This window comes from Phaethon lepturus, unplaced genomic scaffold (assembly GCF_000687285.1).
Source record: "Phaethon lepturus isolate BGI_N335 unplaced genomic scaffold, ASM68728v1 scaffold17190, whole genome shotgun sequence".
Lineage (NCBI taxonomy): Eukaryota > Metazoa > Chordata > Aves > Phaethontiformes > Phaethontidae > Phaethon > Phaethon lepturus.
In genome coordinates this window covers 24,776-37,014 of record NW_010514210.1, presented here as the reverse complement: position 1 = coordinate 37,014, position 12,239 = coordinate 24,776, and the positions used below count along the sequence as shown (strand labels likewise).

The 12,239-nt window shown below is 37.1% G+C and overlaps 1 protein-coding gene across 1 annotated transcript in view; it reads left to right on the top strand.

Annotated features, from left to right (window-relative positions):
• Positions 1 to 1,940: 1,940 nt before the first annotated feature.
• Positions 1,941 to 12,239, top strand: part of NME8 (NME/NM23 family member 8) — an 18,182-nt gene continuing 7,883 nt past the window's right edge. Inside the window, exons 1-8 of the mRNA XM_010292319.1 lie at positions 1,941 to 1,973; positions 2,066 to 2,123; positions 3,024 to 3,130; positions 4,190 to 4,261; positions 5,815 to 5,931; positions 6,536 to 6,602; positions 9,189 to 9,265; positions 10,920 to 11,012. Coding sequence (XP_010290621.1) covers positions 1,941 to 1,973; positions 2,066 to 2,123; positions 3,024 to 3,130; positions 4,190 to 4,261; positions 5,815 to 5,931; positions 6,536 to 6,602; positions 9,189 to 9,265; positions 10,920 to 11,012 — 624 coding nt within the window. The remainder of the gene's footprint in view (positions 1,974 to 2,065; positions 2,124 to 3,023; positions 3,131 to 4,189; positions 4,262 to 5,814; positions 5,932 to 6,535; positions 6,603 to 9,188; positions 9,266 to 10,919; positions 11,013 to 12,239) is intronic.

Here is a 12,239-nt window from a genome sequence, read left to right as displayed (position 1 = left end):
CGTCGCAGGGGTGAGCCGGCGCCCGAGCTGTCGTGCGACGGCACGCTTGTCGTGCAGGGCGGGCGTCGAAACGCTGGGTGCACCAGCACCCCCGCGTCCCGGTTGTGGGAACTTGTGGGAGCGTGCAGGGACCTGCTGCCATACACAAGTGCTTGTGCACAGGGAACTATGTGTCTGTACGTATGTACATATACACGGGTGCATGTCAAAATGTCACAAGAGCTTGGATATTCTCATGTATATATGTGTGCGAAGGTTTGTGCTAAGACGTTGAATGTTTATCTGCAAAGAATGTGCATATTGGAATGGTGGTTTGACAGTGTATCTGAGTGTGCACCCGGGTCTATTTTTCTATGTGAATAGTCTGAGGAAGCGGCTTTCGTTGTAAAGCGCGTGGTAAGAGGTGTAGCATGTGGATAGCAAAATGCCTTCTGTCAAGGTTAGAGGAGCTTGTTGCCTGTATCATCGATAGCAGAGAAAATGTGCTTGTCTGTTCATGTTTTATCAGTGTAATACTGACTGTATTACTGAGAGAAGGTTATGCAAAAATGTTATTAAAAAGTACAGATGTCACATGTATCTTCACATCTGTCTCATACAGCTACTCTGCCAGATTAATACATATGTTTGTGTATTTGCATACGTATCGTGTGTCTGTTCTGCAGTGCTTTCATTTGCTGTCTGAGAATGCATGACTGCACATTTATAATTTGGGAGCATGTGTAAACTGATTGGGAAGTATAGCCCATTGTGATGTATGTGGTATATGATTTGTAGATCTAGTCTTGCAGTACATTGATTCTTAGTGCTCAGTGATAGTAGGTAACAATGAAAGACAAGTTCCTTAGCTGAAGATTTCCCACTAATATGGCGTATTTTCATCTGTCATTTTCTGATAGTTTCAATAGTTAACATTATCTCCTCAGAGTCTTCAACGGACTGAATTTAATGCCATGCTAATGACTCTGTCTTGCTACCTGGTTTAAATGATTTGAAGAAAGCCTGTATTTAAAATTTTATTCCTTAATAATATTTTCAGATGTAATGTGAAACCAGCGTCAGGGCGAAAATTCTGTTGGCCACTATGCCTCAGTCTGTGATTTAAAGGGAGCAGCTCCAATGGGAATGCCAGGATAGTTCAAACTCTGGACACATTTGCTGGTTGACTTGTCAGATATCAGTGCCAGTGGAGGTGACATTCATGGTAGCACTTTAATTTTCCCCAAGACAAAGACTATCAAGACCTTTATAGACCTTCACTCAAGCCACTGATCCAGTGATAGCATTCAGTCAAGCTCCATTTGGAAGCTGAAGTCAAATTTCATCCAAGTATGTAACTTAACTAAGGTAGTTTTCCTGCCCAGTTCATAGTTAATTATTTATTTTTTAAAAAGGCAAAAGATATGAAAGACACGTTTCATTAATGACAGAATGATGAATGCACCAGGATTCAGTTTGGGAGTTTAGTTATGGGACACACGTAAGTCATTGCTTTTCATGTATCCCAGAAGATAGGAAGCTTGATTTGATGTCATTAGAGTTGAAGTTCTTTAATCAATATTTTTTTGAAATGGTCCACTGTTACAGCAGCTGTCATCCCATGCAAAGTCCCTGTGGCCATTCTGAACAGATTAATTATAAGCTTGAAAAATTGTTGAGGCCGAAAACTTTTGAAGACCCTAGAGATTAGGAAGCTAAATTTTATTCTGTTTCTTGTGTTATGTGGGTTTTGCAAATAAATTGTATATTGCTTCAGAGAATTCTGACGTGGGGTGTTAACTGCCATTGTTGTAGGGGCTTCAGTTGAGTTAATTTTTAAGGGAATCAGAAGGCAGTGCTGGGTTGAAAACCATATAAATCAGTTCTGCATGTCATATGTTCTTTTAAAAAACTGTTAAATGTGCTTGGTATTTTGCTATGTTTCCTATAATCACAGGGAAATGGCAGGCAAGAAGAAAGAAACCCAGCTCCAGGTATAAATCCTAATTACTTGAACAATTCTATAGATGAATAGATTTTTTTCTGCCTTTTTAAGATGTTAAAATGTCAATTCATTTTATTTCAGGCCATAATAACCAATCAAAACCAGTGGGATGAAATGTTGCTGACAAATGGTGTAGTAGGTACTAACTGTTACTATTTTCTGTTTAGTCTCTCATGAAGACATTTACAGTTTTTCATACTTTCCATATCATCTTTAATAAATACGTGTCATAAATCTAGAAGACTAGTGCCATATTATCTTTTTAAGAAAGATTATATAAATGTGTATATTGTTATGAATATATACTGTCTTCTCTGACAGGTAAATAAATACTTGTCACAAATCATATTATCCATTATTTTATGCACTGCTATAGACCGAGGTTTAGAAAATACCCTTCCAATGTTGTATTCTGTATGATAGGAGTTAAGACACTTCTGTGGAAGTTTTTCCCTAAAATCTTGTGCAGACTAAATTAATACTGTACAGTGGTACTTAGCAGTTAATCAGTCAGAATTCTTGAGAGTGCATGTTCTACGATGTGTATTATCCACAATCTTCAGTTCACTCAGCCCAATAGCAATGTCTCTTAGCTCTCCTAGGAATTGTATTTGGGTAGAAGGAACAAATATGTAATGGGATCGTATCTACAGAGGAGTAGTAAAGGGAATGAAATTATCTGCATGGGCTCATGGAGGTGAAAATCCTGTAGACTAAAGATCTAGACAAGAATGAAAACTAACAGTGGGAAAAGAAAAAGAACAATTAAAAGGAAAAGAGAGAAATGTAGGTGTTTGGATTAATCATCTCAAATATATTGTGAAGTAGATTGTTGATGTCAAAAGTAATTGAAATAAAAGAGGAAACCCTGATGTATACACTGAATACGCTGATGTATTCATGATACATTCATTGACTAGGAGAGGACTGAAAGATGCATATGAACACCTTCCCAGTACTGTTCCAATACACTCATAAATATGTCTCATTTTAGAAATTCCACATCAGCTGTTTGTAATTCCTAACTATTAAATTTTAGTAATAGATGTATATCAAGCTTGGTGTGGTCCTTGCAAAGCTGTGGTGAATTTATTCAGAAAACTGAAGAATGAATTTGGTGAAGACGATGTGTTGCATTTTGCAGTGGTAAGGATGTAAATTCTGTGTGGAACCTTATTTACATTTTATTTTAAATATATCTTTTTATCTGTCTGCATATACAGAGCTTTCATTTTACTGTCCTTATACTGAGTGCTCACAATTTTGGCCTGGTTGCCTCTTCTGCATATCGCCTCATAATATTTTGTTTCGAGATGGATTAGAAATGGTAATAAATATGGAAGGAGCTATAATAGAAAGGGAGCTGATATCCCACAACTTTTGTTTTCCTTGATGAGATCGCAGAAACGTTCAAAAGCCGGACTATACGGTTTGTAGTTTTAAGCCTGTACATTATTGATTGTCATATTTAAAATTTTTACATCCCTGAAAAATGCTGTTACACCTTTTCCCAAATATTCCTTTGTATTTCATCTTTAAGAGAAGAAAAAGGGGGAGTTTAAAAATAAATTACCACAAAACTATAGCAGTAAAAATATTCCTTTACACCAGCAGTATAAAATAGGAGGTATCTATCATATTTAAAGTGGACAAATTTGTTTCACAGATTCAGTTGCTCCCTGATGTTGACCAGGCTCATCCTTTCTCATGTTACTGAAAGTAATTTCAATTGCCTGATCAAAGCATTTTTGCAGAGAATTCATGTGTTGTTTATACAGAAAAAAAGTAGGCAGTTATGTTCAGAGATTATCTCAAGTGCTTTCACAGAGTTGACCACATGTGTCATAAAGAACATAATATAGTGAATAATCTCTTCTGTCAAGACTGCATGGACTACTTCCTCACTTATGTATGTTATTATGACCTACGTGGGAAAACAGTACTAGGATAAGGCATTTTTCCATGATTACCTGCTGTAATACAAAGAGTTACAATCCCGTGTTGCCAAACCTGTTCATTCTTCATCGCCGGCAAGTGCCATAAGGACTGCTAGTTGTATTTAAGACTGCAGTTTGAGTGTGTAACACCAAAGTATGTAAGACTAAGTTTTCTTGCAGGCAAAAAGGTTTATAAATACATATATATATATACATTAATGCATATACACACTTATGTAAGTAAATAATCTTTTTCATCTGACTTCAGGCAGAGGCTGACAGCATTCCGACTCTGCAACCATTCAGGAATAAATGTGAACCTGTGTTTCTTTTTTGTGTTGTAAGTACATCACATCAGCTTCTTTTAATGTGCTGCCTACTTTTGCATTAATTTTTCAGCAGATTAAAAAGAAATGTGAAGCTGTATAAACCATATCTTTACATTCCACAGTATGTAGGATCATATCATAGAATCATAGAATTTTTGCGTTGGAAGGGACCTTTAAAGGCCATCTAGTCCAACCCCTCTGCAATGAGCAGGGACATCTTCAACTAGGTCAGGTTGCTCAGAGTCCCATCCAACCTGACCTGGAATGTTGCCAGGGATGGGGCATCTACCACCTCCCTGGGCAAGCAGTGCCAGTGTTTTACCACCCTCATAGTGAAAAATTTCTTCCTTATATCTAGTCTAAATCTACCATCTTTTAGTTTAAAACCATTACCCCTTCTCCTATTGCAACAGGCCCTGCTAAAAAATCTGGCCCCATCTTTCTTAGAAGAGCCCTTTAAGTACTGGCAGGCTGCAATAAGGTTTCCCCTGAGCCTTCTCTTCTTCAGGCTGAACAACCCCAACTCTCTCAGCCTGTCCTCACAGGAGAGGTGTTCCAGCCCTCTGATCATTTTGGTGGCCCTCCCCTGGACCTGCTCCAACAGAACCATGTCCTTCCTGTACTGAGGGCTCCAGAGCTGGATGCAGGACTCCAGGTGGGGTCTTACCAGAATGTTTTTTACTTGAGGCTGTTTTCATCAGATGTTGCTTACTTGAGGCTGTTTTCCATGCCTGAATCTGTGGTTCTCGAGCACATTTTTGTTGTGGCTGCTGCACCTACAGCCATGAAAATTTTGTGGTAGCCACAGTTTTGGTAGTTACTTAGTGAGAAATCAGTTTTCCAGGGTTGCCTCACATAAAGTGTCTACATGTGACTACAGTGAAATTATTATTTTATGCACACCTTCCCTCGGGGAAAAAGAGTTGATATTTCCTGACACTTCATAAGCAACTAAAATTGCATTTTTCACAACTGATCAATTGTAACAATGAATCACATATTTATTATCTTTCCTTGATGGATACAGAAGGACTATTCTCCTAGGACTCCACTGTAGAGGCAGTGGGGTTTTTTGACTTGAGGGTGCTAGGATTTGAATTCCCGCAACTAAGGGCCGAGAACAATACCTTCGGGACAATTTCAGGTTTGAACCTGAATGCTGCCAAATGCAGTTGGCAGTATCTTTGATCACCAGTAGTTAGCTTCACTATGGTGCTCCCGAGTGTGGTAGAACATGCACTGAAACGTAATGCAAATGAAAAGATAGAAAACCCTGTGTTACAGAAGTTAAGAGCTAGTAAATTCCATATTTGCCTTTACTTCTAACTGTACTGTTAATGGTGAGCCTAGAAATAAGCATAGAAAATGAGACAGAAAAGGAAGGGAGGAAATAAAAGAAAACAAGCTTCATTCTGGACTAGTAGATTTGGTATTCACTTCGGTGGGCATAGGAAGTAGTCCTGTTGCTGGAAAAAAGAACAAGATAGAGCGTGTTCCAAAACTCAAGCTAATGTGTAAACTAAGTGATGAAAACTCACTGAGAGTGTTATTTTCTCTTTTACAGAATGGCAAAATTATTGCAATAGTGAGAGGTGTAAATGCTCCTCTTATAAGTAAGAAAATAGCAGAGCTAGTGCGAGAAGAGAGGGAAATTGCAGCTGGACAAAAGAATCGTGCTGAGGTATGCACAAAACATACGTAAATATAAATTAGTATTTTTATTACACTTACATAGTTTCTCTCAATGCCTGTGATAGTATTTTCTATAATGTAATGTTTAATTTTTTGTATTTTTTTCTCAACATCATAGTGACATGTATGAGGGGTTTTTTAAAGAAATTTCCATTAAATGGTACTTCGTAAAAATTTAAGAAATTTACAGATTAGCCTGTTAATGCAAGAAATTGAGATGGACAAAATGTCACTAGCACATAAAGGTTTTAGTCATCCTTTTTCTTTCAGGACTGAATATTTTTCACATATAACTTAATAAGAATTCATCATACAAAACACAGACAGACATGGGAAATAGTCATGTCTCAGTGTTTTGAGTGAAAATGGAGATCAAAGAACTCTGCTTGCAGTAAAAAGAAACTTTTAACAAACTGTAACTCAGTTAAAGAAAGTCAGGCTGCCCCGAGGTCTTTCCTAGAATTGCTCTCTTTCCTGGGTAGCAAATATGGTATTACATTAAGATAGAAGTGTTATAAAGATCTGACAGCTGTGTTTGCTGACTTTAGCTTCACACCGATGATGTACTTCTACTGTATTTACAATTACCTTAGGTATGTGAACTTGTTTTCCTAGAGGAGAAAGCATCAGAAGAGACTGTTGAGGAGAATGTACCTGAGGGTAAATATATTTGGTTTATTTTAGACATGTTAACAGAAAGAAAACGAACAAATGTCTTTTTAGTTATCTGATTAAGGATTGTGTATGTCCAGCACCAATAGACCTTCCTTTGCGTTAATAACATGAGAGGATATGATTGAGGATATCAAACAGAGGGGAAGTATTTTTCTGTAAGGACTTAAGATATTGGGTTGTCATCATTAGTGTTTTCATCCCATTTTGGGAACCTTCAGAATTCAGGTCCCTGGCACATAGCAACAGTGCTACATGCCAGGAATTTTCCTGTGTAAAACTAGTGCCTGAAAGTCCCTTCTACACAGTCTCTGTGTTAGCTATGTACTTTTGTTGAGATGGTGCTTGTTAACCCTCGGATGTTCTACAGCAACACCAAGATGGGGGCAACCTTTGAAGATTGGAAGAGTTAATCTCTGAAGGAATGGCATGCCTAGTATTTCAGACTATTTTTCATTAACTTTCATCAGACTAGATTTAAGTACTAACGAACAGACTTACATAAAAGCATAAATTCACAATAGTAGGATAAGGTTCCAAAAGGATTGAAAAATACGCACCATCCTGCTTGTAATTCTCATGTCTACGATTTGTTTCAGACCTGTCATGAGCTGGGACCTACATCTTTTCTATTCTTATTGTTATCTGTGTCTATTGAAGCTTCCTACTGCTTCATATATGCACAGAATGCCATTTGTCAATGATCAGATGGAACAAACTCCTCTGTCCTCACTCTTCTTCTTTATCTTGTTTTTTTTTTCCTGTGATAAGGCATTTGATCACTGTCACAGATTAAGTTGTGTCCATTCTTCCTCTTCATGTCTTCTTTACTGCATGGTTCAAGTGACATGTTCCTGACCTAGCAACACCAAGATGGGGGCAACCTTTGAAGATTGGAAGAGTTAATCTCTGAAGGAATGGCATGCCTAGTATTTCAGACTATTTTTCATTAACTTTCATCAGACTAGATTTAAGTACTAACGAACAGACTTACATAAAAGCATAAATTCACAATAGTAGGATAAGGTTCCAAAAGGATTGAAAAATACGCACCATCCTGCTTGTAATTCTCATGTCTACGATTTGTTTCAGACCTGTCATGAGCTGGGACCTACATCTTTTCTATTCTTATTGTTATCTGTGTCTATTGAAGCTTCCTACTGCTTCATATATGCACAGAATGCCATTTGTCAATGATCAGATGGAACAAACTCCTCTGTCCTCACTCTTCTTCTTTATCTTGTTTTTTTTTTTCCTGTGATAAGGCATTTGATCACTGTCACAGATTAAGTTGTGTCCATTCTTCCTCTTCATGTCTTCTTTACTGCATGGTTCAAGTGACATGTTCCTGACCTCAGCTTTAAACCCTCTGAGACCTACTCTAGGGTAGACCTACTCTAGAGAGAGTACTACTACTAGAGACCTACTCTACTGTACTACTGTAGTAGTACCCTCACTCTTCTTCTTTATCTTGTTTTTTTTTTTCCTGTGATAAGGCATTTGATCACTGTCACAGATTAAGTTGTGTCCATTCTTCCTCTTCATGTCTTCTTTACTGCATGGTTCAAGTGACATGTTCCTGACCTCAGTTTTAAACCCTCTGAGACCTAGTAGTACAGTATTATAAATCTTTTAGCAATTATATACAGACTTTGCACTAATCCACAGAACCTAAATGTGTGACAAAATCAGGGAACAGAGTATTCAGCTTGGGTTCAGTTTCAGATTAAGGGATCCCTCAGAAGCCATAATACACTAACACTTTGTGATAATATATTCCTTACTGCATACAAGTGCCTATGAGTGTTTTCTAGTACTGGAAACAAGCAGTAGTCTGGTGTTTCCATTAGAGCTATCAAGTTCTTCCACAGTGTTTGGGATCTGATTGAATTCCATGCTAATGCTTAACTGTAAACCTCAGATTCTGCAAAGAAAAATGTAGTTTATATTCTCTTCTTACAACTTTCTGTCATTTTGCAAGGATCTGTATGTTATGGATGTTGTAACTGTACGTCTACAACCAGGAACACCTCTTGTTTTAAACATTAGATTGTGTTAGCAAGCATGTGTTACTTTCATGGTTACTTCTTGCAAATGACTTCAGCATCTACAATGCTAAGGAAACAAACATCTACTATGACAAGAAATGTATATTTTACTGGAAATCTCCAATTTTCATACAGATTTTCACTTAGTCAATTTTCCTTCGTAATATTCATTCCTTTCACATTTCTAGTCTTGTACATACAGGGCTCCTCAAACAAAGCACCCATCTTAAACAGTAGCTTTTCCACCACACATACCTGTGTGTGAACCATTTCTCCACCATATGACCCAAAACACTAGTGATTCATCAGGAATGTGGATTCCAGGGATGGCCAAGGGCAGTCCTGCACTCCAAGATATGCTTTAAGTGCTGGAGTTGCTTATTTTTTGCAACTACTGTTTGACCATCTCAATATTAAAATGGATAATTATTTAGAGAAACCCACTTGTAGGTAATGGAAAATTCAGTTATGTATTTATTTTGGTAAATATATTCATTGACACATGTTTTTTTCTCTTTCCTAGAAGAAGTAGTCAGATATTCTGTTGGAATTATAAAACCTGATGATGTCTTAGAGGGACGCGTAGAGGAAATTAAACAAAAGGTAGATAAAATTTGAAGGTTCATTCATCCTATTTAGCATAGGCATAGTAGCAAGTTGTAAGATTAAGTGGATCTTAATTTATGCCCAGACTCTAGAACAAGACCTGTTAATGCTTCTCTGATAAGGATGATAAAAGCAAGATAATTTTGATCTGAAATAATACGGTATTCAGATTGACACTATTGCTTTAATATTTTGTGTCACTAGGTGAGGTATGACATGGATTCATACTGTGTTGAGGAGAAACACATGAAATCTAGAAACAGAAAAGTATCTTTTTTTCCTCATATTGCAATAGAAATGAGAATTAGAAATTGTGGTGATGAAGTTAATCCTTCTCACAGCATCTTTAAAAATTGTAGGTACACATAAATCTACTAACCAGTTCCTTATGGAAGAGAGTGTGTGTGCAGACGCATATGACAATGTATGTGTGTAGATGGTGAGGCTAATTCATGTGCACTAGTAATTGTACATTAGTATTTGTCAGTAGTGCAGTATTTGTTCCTGCAGTGAAGAACGCGATTCCAGCAAATACGCAAGAGTGCATCCAAGAATTCAGTATTTGTTTAAGCCATCACACAGTGAAAGAAAAATTGTTTTGCCTGCCAGAGTATGATACTATACATAAAGCACATTTTAATTACAGGAGTTTCTCACTGTTTCTTCTACAAAAAAATGCCTCATAACACTATATATCAAGAAAAAACTATGCTCATTTTAAAAAGTGTTATGACAGGGCCAGTGACCTTTGCAGGAAAGAAAATCACAGTGTTGTATAGGTTGTTTTTGCAATTACTCTACCTTGGCCGGAAAGGAAGATCAGTAAGGCAAAAAAAGCAGGCAGTGCTTAAAAGCAATTTAGCTGGAGCTGGGCAGCTGCTAGCCCTGCTGGCCCTGCCTTTGCCCTGCCTTATGAGGTGTGTACCCATGCTGTTTCCACACGCAGCCCTGTCAAGGTAGTCTGGAAACACTCAGCAGCATCATAGGGGTTTTTAAAGAGCAGAGTGCTGGTAAGTAGATTAATGTTGGCAAATGATCAGTATTGGGGTGGTTTGTGTCTTTGTTGTTTAAATGTCAGTATATGGTATAAACCTCATACCAGTGGACTCTGAATTTTAATATGTCATGTAAGTGTGCATCTCTTACACATACTTGAATTTAGTGCAGTAAGGTAACTTAAAATAGTTAATCATAAAATCGATTTTATTTTTGTTTACCTGTTGTTTTCTAAAGCCAAGTAGTTTAGCCAAATACAACAATTGTTGACAAATATACATTTATATGACTTCTATGATTATCATATAGTTTATAATAACATTCTTAGAAGTGGTTACATGTTAATCACTGGTTAAAATGAGTTTATACAATGTTAAATAAAAGGGATTATTAACTACAGAAGGAATACCTACGTTGAACTGCACTATATTTTTCACAAACATTAACTTAGTGGGCATTGTAAACCTGAATTTAGTGAAGTTCTTTGGAAAGCTGGAACTTTAGTGTAGGTAAATGTACCAGTTATATTTAAAGTATTTCAGAGAATTTTAAATTTAAGACAGCTTCCAAAATCAATCAACCTTTAGATTACAATAACATGATTTTGTATATATCCATTTTCAAATGCCACTGACTAATAACGGAATAATTTCAGATTAGAGATGCAGGATTTGGCATTGAAGCAGCAGAGGAGAAAATGCTAACTGAAGAGCAAATCAGAGTATTCTATGCCCGGAATAAAGACCAGGTAAAACCAAACTGAAAACCTAAACAAAAGGAACGGGTAAAACATACCATTGTAGCTCTATGTGTGTGCAAATCTGTCTTGTAAATTTTTAGTATGTTGGAGAACTGAATCAATGTGGATTTAGTACATAGAAAAAAGGAGGTGTTCTCTCTCTTTTTTTCTTACTGATTTATACAAATATGGCTTGATAACACTCTAACATTCCAACTAAATTAAACTGAACTCCAATTAAATACCAGAAGATTTTGTAGTTCCTTCTGTTACCAGAATGTGTATGGCCCTGGTCATGGCCCTAAACATAGGCTGTTAGGTGCTGAAATGTAGCACAAAACCAAAATCTAGTGTCATCTATATGACAGTACATATCTATTTGACGCACGCTCTTTGAGCCAGAAAATAAGTGATAGTATATATCGTGTTTTTTCTTCCTTACTACTTTTATGATGGGGTAGTACTGGGAATAAACACATGCACAGGCAGAAAGAGAAAGCATCTCCACTGAAGTTTATTTTTCTGGCCCTATCCTATATTAGGGGACAATGAATATCTAAGAACAGACTGAAAGTTCAAGAAAACAATGAAATTATGTCAGTCACGATTAAATGGCAGTGGTCTAGCAAACAAGCACATGGATATTGTCAAGGGCTTTGTCAGTATGTTAGCTAAAGTTAACTCTACAGAAGAATCTGAATCACAAAAATGAAGCTGCTTAGCAAATATTTATACCTTCTCCTATTTAAGGTCTACATAAGATAAACAGAGGCTGGAATTATATGCAGACAACTGGTTTGTTTTGATATTATGAGAGGGGCCAATGGAAGGGATCAATGGAAGGGTTGGCATAATCAAAAGAAGCAGCTGGGAAAGTGTTCCTGTGGCATTCCAAATGAATGAGAGAACAAGATGGTTCCTACTGAAGCCAGAGGGAAAAACAAAATCTGAGAGTAATCACCAGATGGCTGCACTATGGTTTAGAAAGGAAGTAACAGGGAGAGCTCGTAAGGAATTGTGAAGAGCTTGGTTTTGGCAAAGCTGGGATTCTAGTTTAGACAGAGACAATTTTGAAATAGAACTAAAAATAAGTTATCTTCATGGGACCAGCAGCCAAATTTGAGACTGGTTAGGTGTCGACAGAGACGTGGGATGAACAAAGACAGGGAAAAAGCATGTGGTGTTTGATATATGGCAGCACAGCAGATCTAGCCAACATTAGGACAGGGAGAATAA